At 44.8% G+C, this 17001-nt stretch overlaps 1 protein-coding gene across 8 annotated transcripts in view; it reads right to left on the reverse strand.

Moving 5' to 3' along the window:
• LOC137334765 (ELKS/Rab6-interacting/CAST family member 1-like) overlaps nucleotides 1–17001 on the reverse strand; it is a 1087823-nt gene that overhangs the window by 336097 nt on the left and 734725 nt on the right. The window contains exon 17 of one of the 8 annotated variants that reach the window (XM_067999708.1): nucleotides 571–1752. The exons of the other annotated variants lie outside the window; for them this stretch is intronic. Within the exon in view, the coding sequence (XP_067855809.1) occupies nucleotides 1572–1752 (181 nt within the window). The 3' untranslated portion in view covers nucleotides 571–1571. Of the gene's footprint in view, nucleotides 1–570; nucleotides 1753–17001 lie in introns of those variants that run through there. 8 annotated transcript variants of the gene reach the window in all.

Consider the following 17001-nt stretch of genomic DNA (forward strand, 5'->3'; position numbering starts at 1 on the left):
TGTGTGTGCTATGGAGGAATAGCAGGTCCTGTGTAGACTTTGATGGTATAGTAGGCCCTGTGTAGACTATGGGAGCATATCAGGCCCTGTGTGTACTACTGTAGAACAGCAGGTGTTATGTACATTATGGGGGAATAGCAGGATCTGTGTTTACTTTGGGGGACCAGCAAGCATTGTGTATACTGTGGTGCAGTATCAGTCTTTATGTTGATGACAAGGGAATAACTACCTTGTGTAGACTACAGAATAACAGGCCCTATCTGTATTCTACAGGATCAGTAGAGAAGAACAGCATCAACTGTGCATGTTATACACCAGTCCATATTTTGTTCATTAATGTTAATTTTTAACCTTGGTGGTGTCCGGCACTATGGACCTCAGCTCTTTACCCCGGTTTCCTTTATCAATAAAAAATATCAAAGGCCCTTTGATGCTGCGAGAAAAGCATATTTTTGATTTGAATTCACTATTCCTAAAGGCTTTATTAAAAATTCAGGAACAAAAAGTGGACTCATTTTTTAAAAAAACTTTCAACAGATACATTATTTATTTGTTTTCACTAGTTCACAAAAAAAGAATGGTATGGTAATGTGTTGGTTTTTCCATGAATCTCCAAAGATCAAGTTTATAGTCTTGGTCATGCAGGATACCAGACAGTAAGTAGCAGCTTCTCCAAAATGAAGAAGAAGAAAAAAAGATAGCTAAATATGGTTTGTCAGTTCTTACTGGGGCTAAAAGGTGGCTTCATGGTAGGCAGGATCAGACTTGAATGACTATCAAGCACACTTTCTGTTGGACAACACCACAGCATTCAGTACAATTGTCCAAACTTTCAGAGTTACAGACAACAGAGGGCCCATTTTCGTGATGTATGCCAGTTGTAAATGGTTATGAACTGGTGCAAATCTTGTCAGAATGGTAACGTGCTAATAGCACTCAATGCTTCGGGGTCAGCATTTTTTGCATAAGTATTCACAGTTCCAGGTGCAGATGTGCTTGGGTAGTGGGAACAGAAGATTGAATAATATTTAAAGGGAAGTAGACCATTAAAGGGAAGTAACAGAGCCGAAGACATAGGGCTTGAAATTGGTCAACGCCAATAGCACAAAACTAGCAGCCTGTTTTACACCATGCCCGATTTTCTTGAAGTCAATGGAAAAGAAAATCGGAAACGGTGTGAAATGGGCTGCCGATTCACTATCAGCCTGTTTTGCACTACTGGTATTGACCAATTTCACCCCCATCATTTCTTACAGCCATTGGAAAGAGACAAATCCATCTCAGCCCACTGGCAGATTTTGCCAAGGCAAGGATGAAAAGAAAGAAAATCCAATGTGCAAGCATGAATCTACAGTTTGCCTCATTTGTTGCCAAGTAGGTGCAACAATGCCTGCAAATATGTTTGGTGGCATCTTGATGGGTGCAACCAATCAGGGTATACTGGCTGTTGATCATCTTGTCATGCCTTCTATTATGCAGTGTCAATGAAAGCATGACATACTGTGATTGCGGGGGCTTCCAAGGAAGCTTCTAGTATTACAGTTAGTCAGACTTTCACACATCGTATTGTATCATCCAGTCTGCTCTACTAGTATCCTTTGGTAACAGGAGCCTTCATGTGCACCAATCCTCTGCCAAAGTGAGTATGTGGCCCCTTTTAGATGTGGGGGCAATTGGGTGGGCATAGAACACTTCTGGTGTAGCCTGGCCTGTCTGGCATCTGTTTGTTGTTCCTCTTCTTCATCCAAAAATCTAAAATGGGGGAAAGGGAAAAATAGCAGCAGCAGAGCAATTACCACAGCAGTTGATAAAAGTTTAAGTGGAAATAGAAAACCTCCCAAAAAATAGACAACCAGGGTAGAAATGGCCTTAAAACTGCTGAATGAATCTTCATACTAGCCCTTTAAACTCAGTTCTGTATACAGATCATGATCTAGTAATTCTGGGCACCTATTAATATATATGGGCGTAATTATGTCCTGGTGCTGTATGGGCATACTGGGTGGAAAATGATCCAGGAGGTGTTGTGATGTCACTCCCGCGTCACTTAATTATTATGAGGCTCCCGCCTATTTCAGGCAGAAGCTTGTGCGGCCCAACCCAAACCCCACTGGAAACTCAAGCGAAACACAACATAGGCAGAGATCCTTCAGGGTCTTTTCTGATGTAACAAAGAAAATTATTCCTCTGTGTCCTGACTGAAAAGGTAACAACCACATTTTAAAAAATTGGTCATAAGTATGTGCGAGGGATAACATTGGGCTAAGTTGCTAATGGGGTAAGAGAAACTCAGCATGGCTGAAGAGAAGTTAACCTGTTGTCATCTTTTGCCATTTCAGTGTGAGGTAAGAATAGTTTTACTTTAAATTATCACACACCTGTAATTTTTAACAAATGTGTGATAGTTTAATTTATCTCCACTACATCAATTAATGAAATTTCAGATGCAAAAGAATCCCTTCCACTAGACTCCATTATTCTTCCACTCTGCAGTGGTCGTGGGTTCAAGCGCCACTGCAGAACTAGGCACATCGCTGCAGAACTAGTCGCTGGGTCAAAATCCTGGAACTCCCTACCTAACAGCACTGTGGGAGAACCTTCACCACACGGACTGCAGCAGTTCAAGAAGGCGGCTCACCACCACCTTCTCAAGGGCAATTAGGGATGGGCAATAAATGCTGGCCTTGCCAGTGACGCCCACATCCCATGAACGAATAAAAAAAACATAACCTAGGTTGAGACTGCAGAACCAAAGGTGGCATGAGGAAAAACTTTTTTTTACACAGCAAGTGGTTAGGATCTGGAATGCACTGCCGAGGGATGAAGGCAGATTCAATCATGGCCTTCAAAAGGGAACTGGATAAGTACTTGAAACGAAAAAGTGTGCAGGGCTACGGGGATAAGGCGGAGGAGTGGGGCTAGCTGGATTGCTCTTGCATAGAACTGGCGTGGACTTGATGGGCCAAATGGCTTCCCTTCCGTGTTGTCACCTTTCTATGATTGGGTAGGGGATTGAGCAGGATCACAAAGAAAGGCGAGGAGATGAGGCAGCAATCAAAAGGGGGAAATTGACAAGCAGGATTTTAACTGTGGAAGCAATGACAGGAGACTGGGCTGTGATACAAAAGGGACATGGAAAGGAATTACTGGATCAGTGGTGAAGCACTGCAGTGTTGGTGGATTAGGGAGTAGTCTATTTATAAATTACAATTATATATATTTTAAATTTTGAATTTGAGGGATAGCATGGCCAAGTATTAACAGTTTAAAAAGTCAGGATTATTCTAAAAAATGAGCAGTCTCTGAGAAAACAGGATTCTCTCAATTTGGCACCGACACATTATGGTAGAGATCTGAACACAACTAAAACTTTTCCCCCCATTTTTATGCTCCCTGATGAGTTTACAATAAAGCAATTATTTGTTGACTATAATTTAATTCTTCTCTTCTCCTCTGACCTCTCGGTCAGTTAATTATCAGGAAGGGAATCACCATTCCGAAAGCTGCACACAATGGTAAGGTTTGGCAATGAAGTGGGCAGGAGATAACCCCCAAGCTGCATTTTGATCCTTGAGTGGACAAGGGAAATAAATGCTCCTTATCACTACAAGGAAAGCTTTCAGATAGGGAAGGTTATGCAAATACTGGCGGGAACATGACAAAGTGCAGGGATTAGATGGTGTGTCAAGCATAAACAAACGAGAAGCCATGTTAAATGAGTGATCACCACTCCCTGCCAGACAGGCACCAGATGGTTAAAGCTTTGATTTTTGCGTTTTCTACATATTTTTTTCGAGAATGCTGTGAGATTTAATAGGTAAACTGTCAAACAATGTCAGAAATTCTGAAAGCATGAAAAAAGATTGTTCTCCTCTGATTCTTAATATTTGTCACTTTTTTGTGCTGAGTTGCAGACCTTCCAACCTGAGGAAAATTTTGAGGGTGATGACTGGCACAAGGTATAGCCAAACTTGCTGCAAATGAAGGACCTGCAGTAGACTCCAAGAAGTTATGAACATTGTCACAAATGCATCATTTATTCTGTTTTATCCAAAATACATAAAATAACTAAAACTAAATGAGAAAGTACTTATTAAAAAGCAGGTAATTGATCTTACATAGTGTTGTCATCCTTGAAATGAAGTGGTGTATTGCTGTTATTATAATAAGGGTCTAATTACCAGCCTCATATACCTTCTGCAACTCTGGCAGCCCTGTAATGAAAACCATCACTCGTGACTTTATTGTAAGGTATGTAAGGTTCATTTGTGGTGCTGTAAAAAACTTTGTTCTGATAATAACTTTATCCCCCATAAGTGTCTGGCAAGGCTACAACATTGCACAGATGTGACAAATCTGTAATAAATCACTGACGAATAGTACACTGTTATGCAGGGAAACCCCTTATGCCAAGACAGCAATATTTTTGAACTACATTAAAAATTACATTGAATGATGCTCGAGGTTCAGCTCTACGGCTAATGATGCTTAATTGTGTCTGAAAAGGAGCTTGCCAGGATAGAAAAACAAAAATAAAACAAACTTGTTCTTGTGCACCTCCTCCCAACATTTTAGGACAACTAGGAGGGTGGGGCACAGGAATAAAGAATGACAGAAAAGAACAGGAAGGGTAGGGAAGTCGTGGCTTTTTACATCTGGATTGTCGTAGACATATGCAAATTTATGGCCTTTTAAAAAAAAACGGTTTTGGAGTTTAAGAAGCTGGCTGCTTGCCTTTTTTCCCTTTCTTTGCTCTGTTGCCCCTCCTGTTTTTTTCTATCTCTTAATAACAGAATTTATTTCTCCAGCAGAAAGGCCAAGCAAGCAAATTTGCTTCCAACCAAAATCACTCCATAAACCAGTTAGTAGGATTTCTGTGAAGGCTGGCAGGAGTTTCTCACCAATCAATTGTTCATTGTGGGCTAATACTGAACCTCCACAGAGACCTTTTCCCTAACAGATCACAAAAATCATGAGCTCACTTATTACTGCTCCATCAGTATATCAATGGACCTCGCAATTCTTCCCCTGTCTTGAATAGAGCAAGTTACATGGTTCCTATTTTATGGTTTAATATGTGTTAATGTGGATCAGCAGCGAAGATATTAGAAAAACAAATCACTGCCACCTTTTTCAAAACTAGAGTATGAAAATCAATATTTATTGGATATTCCACCCCCTCCCTTCCCCCCACCCCGCACCAAGCTCCTCACATTTCCCTCCTGGTGGCAGTGACTCACCATATAGTTTATGCAGTACATGAGGTCTTAATCTTGGTGAATTCATGAGGGAAATGCTCTGTATGGAGGTTAGATATGAGCCTACTGGAAGGGTGGAACAATTAGTGTGAGCAGCCTTCTGGTACTTCACCAAGGTGGCCATTCTTCATGTGTGATCTTGATGGCGGGGAGCAACACATTGACCCTGATGCAGATACTGCTCTTCCTCAACATTCACATCTTTCCAGCAATGGTCAATCAGGAGAGGAATCCTCTGTGATTGTTTCCATCCTTTTTCCTGGCATCCTTAGGCCAATTCTTGTACCCCCACTGCTAAACAAGTTAAAACCAGATAACTCAGCGCAATGGATAGGACCTGGGATATAATGAATAACAGAAGGGAAAAACCCCTGTTATTCATCCATTCTAGGAAATGTTCTCTTTTATTTTCCACTTAAGTCTGATAGGTAAGCTGAATTAAAGGGCTTCCAATGTAACCGCTGAAAAGGTGTTGGCTAAGCTTTCACGTAGTGTTTGTGTAACCTAATGCAAATTACATTAAATGAATGTTTCCCTGAAGTTTGCCTGATTTTGGGACATCCAGTAGGGGAACATGGGAAGAAGTCCCGACCTACCAGAACTCCACCCATTTAATGCCCCAACACATTTTCTGGTGGTTAGGATGAGTGAAGTGGAAGCACCCATGTCAAATAGGCAGGCATTTCATTTAAATGTTTATCTAGGGCCATGTCAGGCATCAAACGTAAATTACACCCATTTGAAATGTGTGCCCTTGTTTACTAAGCAGCAGTAAGCATACGGGAGGCCATGAAAAGGACACAGTAATATTAAGTTGTGTATTTTAGATTTTTTTCAAACATTTTTCAGCACTTTTTTTCCTGTTGGCGCTTATTGTTGGCCATGATCCCCTGCGTTAATTGTTGCAGGCTTTTTATTTTTTGCCCTTTAGCTCCTTTACTGGCACAGATGGGTTTCTGAATGGAAATCCCCCGATCTGGCATTCTTTGAAGAGGAGTTGGAGCTATGGAGGGATGCCAGAATCAGGCTGCACAAGAGTGCTGCATGCCCAGCTGCTGGTACCCACAAAACAACAACTGCAAACGGTGATGGCTCATAATGTTTGATGGTTCCTTTAAAGCACACAAATCACAATTTCAGTGGCACTGCATGAAAGAAGGCATACCAAGTTAATCAACAGTCAGCATAGCCTGATTGACACTAAACATTTTTGCAGGCCTTGGCGCACCTAACTGCAATGGCCATGGGCAACTGTTTTCTTTGGGTGTGGGTCAACAAGGAGGCAGATGCTGAGTTGTACGATCTGCTGCACATACACCAGCGACACTAATGATCAACTGCCACTTGAAACTTGGTTCCATCTCTTTGCATACATGCTGCAATGCTAACCTATTGGAATGGTGCTATGGAATGTCACAAGGAACTGCCATCCTCACAACCACATAATGCAGCACCATCATCACTTCAACAGCAATTAAACAGAGGTCAGGTGCTATGCTGCTCCATCACTTGCGTATAGATTCATGCCTGTTATCTGGGGTTTCCTTTCCTTTCACTTTTGCCAGTTATTTCTTGGTCTCCTGTGTCTTTTGCCTTAGCAGTGGGTCGAGATGCCTTTTGAGGTTGTCCAAAGGCTTGCAGAATTTTTGTCATCCTATTCTGACACTCCCCTTTATTTGTCCCTTTAAATTTCACTTACATACAATTTTCTGTTACCATCATTGGTGTACTTAACACAACCATCTGAATATGCACCTGAAGTTATACTCTGAGCTGACCGTAGAAAATTACTGCAAACCTCACATCCATTTGAGTCTATCTAAAACCCACCAACAACCATTTTGGCATAAAATATGACAATATCAGAAAATACATGCCATTGTCTATAGTATGATGACATTAAAACACAACTTACATTTTTATTTCATCCCTCACACTGCAGACCGTCTAAGAGCGCTTTACAAGAGGGCGTGGGCAACAAGCAGGAGGTGATAAAGATTAAAGGATGGGGAACTGAAACCACAATTAAGAAGTTTCTGAAAAAAGAGATGTAGCAATGTGTAGTGGCTTTAGGACAGAGTAGAGGTTTAGTGACTCTTATGGGTTATGGTCTATTTCAACACCATCACTCAGGAGACTGCAACAGAACTCAAGCTTTATTCCAGGATGTCAGTTCTGGGAACCGATATTTCTGGGGAGGCGGGATGGCAGCCAGGGGTGGGGGGGGATTGGGAACGTGGGTAACCCACCCAGTAAAATCCATCCGTTCCTCACAGGATCGCAGGCAAATTGGAGCCACTGGCTCCGGGTTTCCTAACCTGCGCAGCGGGCGGACTGCGAACCCGCATCACAGGCTGTCAGCTGGAGGAGCCCTATTTAAAGGGCAGTCCTCCAATGGTTGCTCCTGGAGCAAACACCCAAATTTACACAATGGAGCAGCCCTGGGGAAAGGCTGCTCCTAGATTCAGTGATGCCTCACTCCAGATGTTACTGGATGGGGTGAGGGGGAAGAGGGATGTCTTTTACCCGGCGGACGGGAGGAAGTGGCCTGCTTCTGCCACCAAGAAGGCCTGGCTCGAGGTGGCAGAGGAGGTCACCAGCAGCAGCATCTTCCGCACCTGGATACAGTGCAGGAAGCACTTCAATGACCTAACCAGGTCAGCCAAAGTGAGTACATTCACTCATTCTCCTACACTCCGTCTTCCACATCACCGGCCCCACCCCTCAACTCATTCTACACTGCCAACACCACTCCATCACATCACTCCTCACACCCATTCAAAGCTCATCCTTAACTTACCTGCACTTACTCACCACTTCTTTACCTCCCCAGTACTCATCCCACGACTACCACTCAACCCAATCCTCATACAATGTCATGGCTCTGTCTCATACTCACCCTCTGATCCATCTCTTTCACGGTCAGCCTCACCCAAACCAATGCATTCAGTGGTTGGCTATATTACCATCACTCACACACGCCTCTCTACTTTCTCCCCTTATAGGAGAAGAGAGCGCCAAATGCAGGGAGAGGATGAGGACCGGAGTGGGGGGGACCGCAACATCTAGTTGTCCTCACAGACGTGGAGCAGGAGGCGGTGGAGCTGAGCTGCACCCTCGAGTGCCTGTCCGTCGGGGACACCGAGACTGGCACCCGACAAACGTCTGGTGACAGAACTTTAACATTCAGCACACACAATATCAATTGATGTTAACATGCCTTACCATTTTCAGCACCTCAACATCTGTCATCATGCTTAATATTGCCTTCTGTTCTCTTACAGGGCCTTCAGCAAGCGCTGTGACGGCGGAGGGCAATTCCTCAGAGGTCTTGCCGGCCTCTGAGGGGGCACCGTCACATCTGAGCAAGCCATCCACCAGCACAGATACACGCACCTCGGTGGGTCCCTGTCCTTAGTTAGTTGGGGCCGCACATGGTGAGTCACCATACACATATGAGCACGAGCAGACACTGGTAGCAGGGGCAGTTGTGAAAAGTCCGGGTCGGTGGGAGCACTCTTCTCCAGGCTTTGCTCAGCTGGATGCAGATGCTGAACCCTGGGGGCCATCCATGAAAAGGAGAATGATCGAGGGGAAGCGGCACATTTGCAAGGTGCTGGAACAGGCGCCACGCGCACTCTCCACAATCGCGCAGAGGATGGAGCAGTCCAACTCCTGCATGAATGGAATGGTGGCACAGGTAAGGGAGGGCATCTCTGAGATACTGCCACAGGGATGTGAGGGCATCTCTGAGATAGTGTCGCGGGTAAGTGCGGGAATGTCTGTGATAGAGGGAAGGCTAGCCTCCATGGAGCTTCAAGCACGGCTCACAAATGAGTCCATTGAGGCCCTGACAACGACCCTTCGGACTCAGGGTGAACAACATTCTGCCGCCTTAAACAGGCAGGTAGATACTCTGGCACTGTCCTTACAAGGCTTCACACATGTCCTCCAAACTGTCGTCCAGCAGAGTGGTAGGAGTGGTGTGGGCCTGGCCCAGGGGAGGGAAGATGGCGAAGGGGGACATGGAAGTGGGGACGCCATTCAAAGCACCCCCACGTCCCACCCGTTGCCCCCTTCTCAACCAGTACCCGCAATGCTGCCTCCTCTCCAGGTGGCTGAATCTGCCCCTGCACGGATGCAGGTGGAGCAATCTTTGGAGGGGCCCTCACAGGCACTGAAACCCAGAGGGCGTAGGCCCAAAGCATCTAATCGGTCAGGGCATGAACAAGAGCAATTTGCCACTACCTCTTCTGCAGACACAGGGGATGCACCATGTAGAAGTAGTCGTAAGCAAAAGGCGAAGGTTTTGTAAGCACAAAGGGGATGCACAAGGGTGTTTGATGGTTTGTCATGTTTTTTATTTACATTTGCTTTTTGTTAATCGCACATTAAATATTATTATTGTCACCACTACTGCCACATCTTGGCCATTCTTGACTGTCTTCTGTAATAAGACCCTTTCATGAGGTTCACCATGAACGCCCACACTTGATGCCACCTATTGGGTCACTCGACAGTGGGTGTATGTGTAGTTGCAGGACTGTTTTGTGCAGGGGGCGAGGGGGGTGGGTGCTGGCGTGGCCGCTGCTCTGTCCAGGTGGTGAGGACCGGACTCTTCACACTGTCTGATGTTAGGAGAGCCGTTCACATATCAGTGACTCCCTGGCCTCATGAGCAGCCAGGTGAGCCGCTGTTCTGCCCATGAGTTGCTCCTTCTCCTCGGCCTCCTCAATGTGGGTGGCAGATGTGGATGGGGCCTCCTCCAGCGGTACCCCTCTCTGTTGTGCCATGTTGTGCAGGGCACAACACACGACTATAATGCGTTCCACTCTCTCTGGTGCGTATTGAAGCGCTCCTCCAGCCCTATAGCATGCTCAATTGTAGGCCTAGTAGCGATTTGGCTGTCGTTATAATGACGCTGTTGCTCGGTGGTGGGGTTCCTCAGAGGTGTCATGAGCCACGTGTGCAGGGGGTATCTCTTGTCTCAGAGAAGCCAGCCCTTGCGGGTGTTTGGTGCATGGCAGAGGGGCGGGATGTTGGACTCTCGGAGGATGAAGGAATCATGGCAGCTGCCAGGGTATCTTCCTTTTTTGAAGGAATCTCTTGCGGTGGTCACAGATGAGCTGAGTGTTGGTGGAGTGATCGCCCTTCCTGTTGATGAACAGTCCTGGCTCGTGTGGAGGTGCTCGTATTGCTATATGGGTGCAACAGATTACACCCTGCGCTCATGGGGCACCAGCCACAGCGTGGAATCCCACTGTCCTCTTCATCTGGCTGAGGTCATCCATGGGGAAGTTGCTGTAGTGCGAGACCCTGGGAAACAAGCCGTCGGTGACCTGCCTTATGCACTTGTGTGCAGGCGACTGAGACACCCCAGCGATGTCCCCGGTGGCACCCTGGAACGTTCCGGAGGCGAAGAAGTTGAGGGCAGTGGTGACTTTGATAGCGACAGGTAAGGAGATGCTGCTCGGCCTAACCGGGAGCTGCTCGGCATGAAGGAGGCTGCAGATGTCTGCGACTACCTGGCGACTGACTCTGAGCCTCTGTATGCACCGCTCCTCAGAGAGGTCCAGGAAGCTGAGCCTCAGTTTGTAGACCCTATTGCGAAGGTAGTGCCTCCTGCGACATCGCTCTCTCTGTTGTTGCCCTCTGTGCTGTGGTGCTGCACTGTGTTGTGGAGCTTCACGTGGCGGAGGTGGACGCCATGCCTGGCGAGGCTGGTGATGTTGCTCGTCCTCGGATGAAGTGATGAATGCAGCCTTGGCGCCCCCCCATCCTGATGGTGTGAGTTTGAGGGGGTCCACAAAGTAGATAAATGTGTTTGCACAGCAGAGTTTTAGGTGTAAGTTAAGAATTTTGAGTGAAATGACAAAGGTCTTGCAGCTAAAACTTTGACTGAAGTGAGAGTGCCTTGCTGCAATAAATGAGGTTTTCTCCCCACCTGTCAAATAATCATTTGAATCTCCCACTGGCTGCTGGCTGAAACACATCTGCTACAACAGGGAGTGTTTCCACAGCATGGGAAACACGCTGAGGATCCTTCAAAATTGCACCCCTGCCAAAATGTCCACTCAATGAGGTCTTTCAAGTACCTCAACTATCTGACTATGTAAATTATCATCCCGCCGGCTTTAATTGCCAGTGGGAGTCCCACATTTGGGAGGTGCGCGCGCACCCGAACGCGTCACTGGGGAACCCAGACGTCAGCAGGTTGGAGCCGGGCTCCAAAGCCGCTTCGGGTTTCTGCCATTTTACGAGCCCCCCAGCCCCCAAAGCACCCGTTCCGCCATCTGAAAATCGGCCCCCTGGTCTCAGAGTACTTGTTTCTTATACCAAGCGCATTTCTAACCACTAGGTGACTCTATATACCCTTTCCTTCCAGTAAACTTCGACCAATATTTCTTGGCCACACCACCAAGCTCCCGCTGTGATTCCAGCGGAAATCCAATGGAACAGCTCATAAAAAGACTGGGACCTGAATATGCACCTTACAAGGCCGGCAACGTCCGAGGGGGTGAAACTGGGGATGGGGACTCCCTACATTGGAAGTTCTTGCTGAGTCGGAAATGATGCACTGTCCCTCCAGGAGGGTGGAACTGGGCTCCATTGGGAGATCCAAGCTAAAGAAGATGAGGACTTTGTTAAAACTTTTAGGACAGTCCCTTACACCGGGTGGGGGGGGGGGGGATGGGGCGTCAAAGGGAGCATGAAATACCTGGGCATCCTGACAGCTGGCAGGCAATGGAATTTCCAACAGTGTGCGACAGGCACGAGTCAGAGATGGCACCAGTAGTGGAGCAGATGCCCCCTGACCCAATGCAAATCTCACTGACCCCACAAATGGAATGTATTCATGGGCACAATCCAACATAACTACCATGGATTTTTGGCCCCTATGTTTTAAACTTAAAATTCAAATAAACTCTAAACTTTGTTAGGTTTATTATTATATTTAATCATATCAATACACTATAGGAGTGATTTTTCTTGGGGACCTGCAATGAAGCACAAAGAAAGCATAATGTACCAGAAGTGCGCTTTGCTGGGACACACCTGAACCTGCCTGATTTTCTGGTTCAGATGGTTTACATACTTTACAAAGTTGAGTAAATTCACAAATCCAAAGGCACAAAATTGAAATTACACCTGTTGAGAAATTTGGAGTCTGTTACACTAAATGAAAACATCATTTAAAACACAGCGATCCACTGACCTGGCACCCAGGTTATGTAGGACCAGCCCACAACTGACCAACAACTAATGGAAATGGGGGAAAATTCGTCACAAGCTGGAATGATATCATTTGACCTTGATTTACAAATTTATTCAATGACAATGCCTGTTTTTGGTACTACAAATCAAAGCCACATCCAAGCGTGACTGGAAGTTGCAGGTAGCACAATGGGGGTAGACATTTGACTTAACATTTGACGTAATGGGTCTCCTCCCATTTATCATCTGCTTTGCACCCCCAAAATAGGCCCATCTGGGGTGCATTACGAAGGAAAATCGGCTCTTGCAAGTCTAATCAATCAAGTGGCTTTCAGCTTCTTGTTCGTAATCTCTATTCAAGTGCAATTGATGGTTTCCACTGATCTTTCTCAAGTACACAAACTCTCACTGTAGCAGTGCTTTTAAAGAATTAGATCCTCAGTAATATTACATATTTTTACATATTTCCCTTGTTTTTGTTGTACTTGAGCTATTATGAAACTCCTTTGGTGATTTTTGGATGGAAACATTGTCTTTATTAGAAACATAGAAAATAGGAGCAAGAGTAGGCCATTCGGCCCTTCGGGCCTGCTCCGCCATTCAAAGTGATCATGGCTGATCGTCTAACTCAGTACCCTGTTCCCGCTTTTTCCCCATATCCCTTGATCCCTTTAGCATTAAGAAATATATCTATCTCCTTCTTGAATACATCTAATGACTTGGCCTCCACTGCCTTCTGTGGTAGAGAATTCCACAGGTTCACCACCCTCTGAGTGAAGAAATTTCTCCTCATCTCGGTTCTAAATGGCATACCCCGTATCCTGAGACTGTGACCCCTGGTTCTGGACTCCCCAGCCATTGGGAACATCCTCCCTGCATCTAGACTGTCTAGTCCTGTTAGAATTTTATATGTTTCGATGAGATCACCTCTCATTCTTTTAAACTCTAGTGAATATAGGCTTAGTCGACCCAATCTCTCCTCACACGTCAGTCCTGCCATCCCAGGAATCAGTCTGGTAAACCTTCGCTGCACTCCCTCCATGGCAAGGACATCCTTCCTCAGATAAAGAGACCAAAACTGCACACAATACTCCAGATGTGGTCTCACCAAGGCCCTGTATAACTGCAGTAAGACATCCCTGCTCCTGTACTCAAATCCTCTTGTAATGAAGGCCAACATTCCATTCGTCTTCCTAACTGCTTGCTGCACCTGAATGCTCGCTTTCAGCGACTGGTGTACAAGGACACCCAGGTCTCGTTGTACCTCCCCTTTTCCCAATTTTTATTCTGTTGCCCAGCAACAATTGTGCTGGTGACAAAGTACTATCTCCAGGCATGTTACGATAACCAAGCAGGGTTAGATGTGCATCTTGATCTTTTGCTTTCTTCAAAACATTTCTTTAAAATTTCAAGAGCTTTCTCAGCTTTCCCATTGTACTGTGGGTACTTATGTATTGAGGTTGTGATTTTAAATCCATAGGCTTTTCTAAATTTTCTGAACTCCATATTTGCATTCCAAAACTACTTGTCCAAAACTACTTCAACTGGGTATTACACCTTGCAAACTGCTTCGTGCAATGTGTAATCACATCTGAAACCTTGATATTGGTTAACTTATTGAGTTCAATAAAATAACTGTCACAACTTCCTGACATGGGCTTTCACTGGCTCCTTGCACACTTTATTTCTGTATATGTTGCATGCTAGACATTGGTTAATCAAATTTTGTTTGAGAATCGCTCCTATGAAGCGCCTTGGGACGTTTTACTACGTTAAAGGAACATAGGAACAGAGCAGGCCATTTAGACACTCGAGCCTGTTCCACCATTCAATGAGATTATGGCTGATCTGTGACCTAACTCCATATACACACCTTAGCCCCATATCCCTTAATATCTTTGGTTAACAAAAATCTATCAATCTCAGATTTAAAATTAACAATTCAGCTAGCATCAACTGCCGTTTGCAGAAGAGAGTTCCAAACTTCTACCATCCTTTGCATGTAGAAGTGTTTCCTAACTTCACTCCTGAAAGTCCTGGCTCTAATATTTAGGCTATGTCCCCTAGTCCTAGACTTCCCAATCAGTGGAAATAGTTTCTATCTACCCTATCAGTTCCCTTAATATCTTGAAAACTTCGATTAAATCACCCCTTAACCTTCTAAATTCCAGGGAATACAACCCTAGTTTGTGTAATCTCTCCTCATAATTTAACCATTGGACTCCAGGTATCATTCTAGTAAATCTATGCTGCACTCCCTCCAAGGCCAATATATCCTTCCGAAGGTGCAGTGTCCAGAACTGAACACATTACACCAGGTGTGGTCTAACCAGGGCTTTGTATAGCTGTAGCACAACTTCTACCCCCTTGTATTCTAGTCCTCTAGATATAAAGGCCAGCCTTCCATTAGCCTTTTTGATTATTTTCTGTACCTGTTCATGACATTTAAATGATCTATGTAGATGGACCCCTATGTCTCTTTGGATCGCCACTGTTTCGAGCTTTTCACCATTTGGAAAGTACACTGATCTATCTTTTTTAGGTCCAAAGTGGATGATGACCTCACACTTGCCTACACTGAAATCCATTTGCCACAGTTTTGCACATTCATTTTATCTATTAATATCTTTCTGTTATTTTATGCTTCCATCTACACTGCTTACAATGCTGTCTATCTTTGTATCATCAGCAAACTTGGATATGTGGCTCTCTATCCCGTCATCTAAGTCATTAATAAATACAGTGAATAGTTGAGGCCCCAACATAGATCCCTGTGGGACAACACTAGTCGCATCCTGCAAATTTGAGTACCTGCCTATTATCCCTGCTCTCTGTCTCCTGATGCTCAGCCAATTTCCTAACCAGGTCAATAATTTGCCCTCAATTCCATCAGCTTCAACATTAGCTAACAGTCTCTTATGAGGGATTTTATCGAATGCCTTCTGGAAGTTCATATAAACAACATCCATAGACATTCCCCTGTCTATTACTTTAGCTACCTCTTCAAAATATTCAATCAGGTTCGTCAGGCATGACCTACCCTTTACAAATCCATGCCGGCCCTCTCTGATCAGCTATACAAATTGCAGATGTTGTAATAACATCTGCAATTTGTGCAGACATGCAGGGCAGAACAAGGCAGTTCCTTAGTGACCGATGTATTTTTACCAACATAAGATTTCTCAGGCTGGTAGATGCACAAACATTGTGATTTTTGTAGATAAGCCTCGCTTTAATAATTAATTCAGCTCAAAAGTCCCAATACTGTTGCGGCTCAGATCAGCTTAGGATTTTGGTTGGGAAGAGAGAAGACTCTCCTTTTCGGGTGGAGTTCTGGAAGAGTGGGACTTCCACCTGCCCCTCCATGTCTTCCCCAGCCCTGACTCATTTTCCTGGGCTGTGGCTCATTAAGTACGTGCAGTGGGATTCCCACCGACAAGAAGGGGCCCGCCAGTTCAAAGGAAGAAATTTCAGCAGTGCTGCAACAGGGACACCATTACAGTAAGCAAGGAACCTTAAAGAGAGATAAAAGTGCCTCAAAGAGCAGAACCAAAGACTCACTGAAGACCTCAGTTGGAGACTGTCAGCAGTATGTCTCAAGCTGCGGAGAGATCTGAAAATATGGACAAGCATCTTTAAGTCAATGCACTGGGGGTCAGGGAGCCGGTGGAGCTCAGCAAGGGCAGGGTGTGCAGCACTTGCAGTGAGATCTGAATTAATTGAGATTTGTGGGTAGTGGAGGAGGGGAGGCCAGTGAGGAATGCATTCTAGAAGTCAATTTTGCAGTTGAGGAAGGCATAGATTGGGGTTTTGTCAGCAAAGGGCGATGAGTAAGAATGAGAGCTGGTGATATTCTGCAGGTGGAAAAATGTAGACCTGAAAACTAAATGGATGTGAGATAGAAAGGCGAGTTCATGGTTGCGTCAAACACTGAAATAACACACCATTTGATTCACCCAAAGCAGGTTGTCAGGAAGGTTGAGTGGGCTGGAGCCAGGCATGTTGGAGGAAACCGAATGGGATGAATTTAGTTCTGTCATCCGTTGTGACATGGTAAAAAAAAGTGTTCAAAATATGTTTAAAAAATTAAGATTGTCCCACCAAAAAAAGCATTTTGAAAGTTGATTTGCAGTACCCAAACTGAGCTTTTCGAACAGGCTTTTCCAGTTCAAAAGCTACTTAAAAGGACAACAGCGTCTCTTCAAGATTTTAAAAGCACAGAACTTACTTAAAAAATCATCATAATTTTCATAAACACTGAAGAGTTTGGTAGAAATTTCTAATCTGCATCACAACATTTTCATATATTTTGCCTCTTTTATTATGGTGCCCACACTACCATTTTGACTAATGTGATATCCAAATACTGTTTGAGGGACCCCCTGTACTAACCCCAACATTAAAACTACCATAAAAACCTGGCTTTGTGGCTTATAGCCCAATCCAAGCTTCTTTTTTATAGTTTCAAGGCTGAGAGCAATTTTTACAGACCCATGTAATGATGAAAGCTTTCATTTATTTATTTTTT

This window comes from Heptranchias perlo, chromosome 18 (genome assembly GCF_035084215.1).
Source record: "Heptranchias perlo isolate sHepPer1 chromosome 18, sHepPer1.hap1, whole genome shotgun sequence".
NCBI lineage: Eukaryota > Metazoa > Chordata > Chondrichthyes > Hexanchiformes > Hexanchidae > Heptranchias > Heptranchias perlo.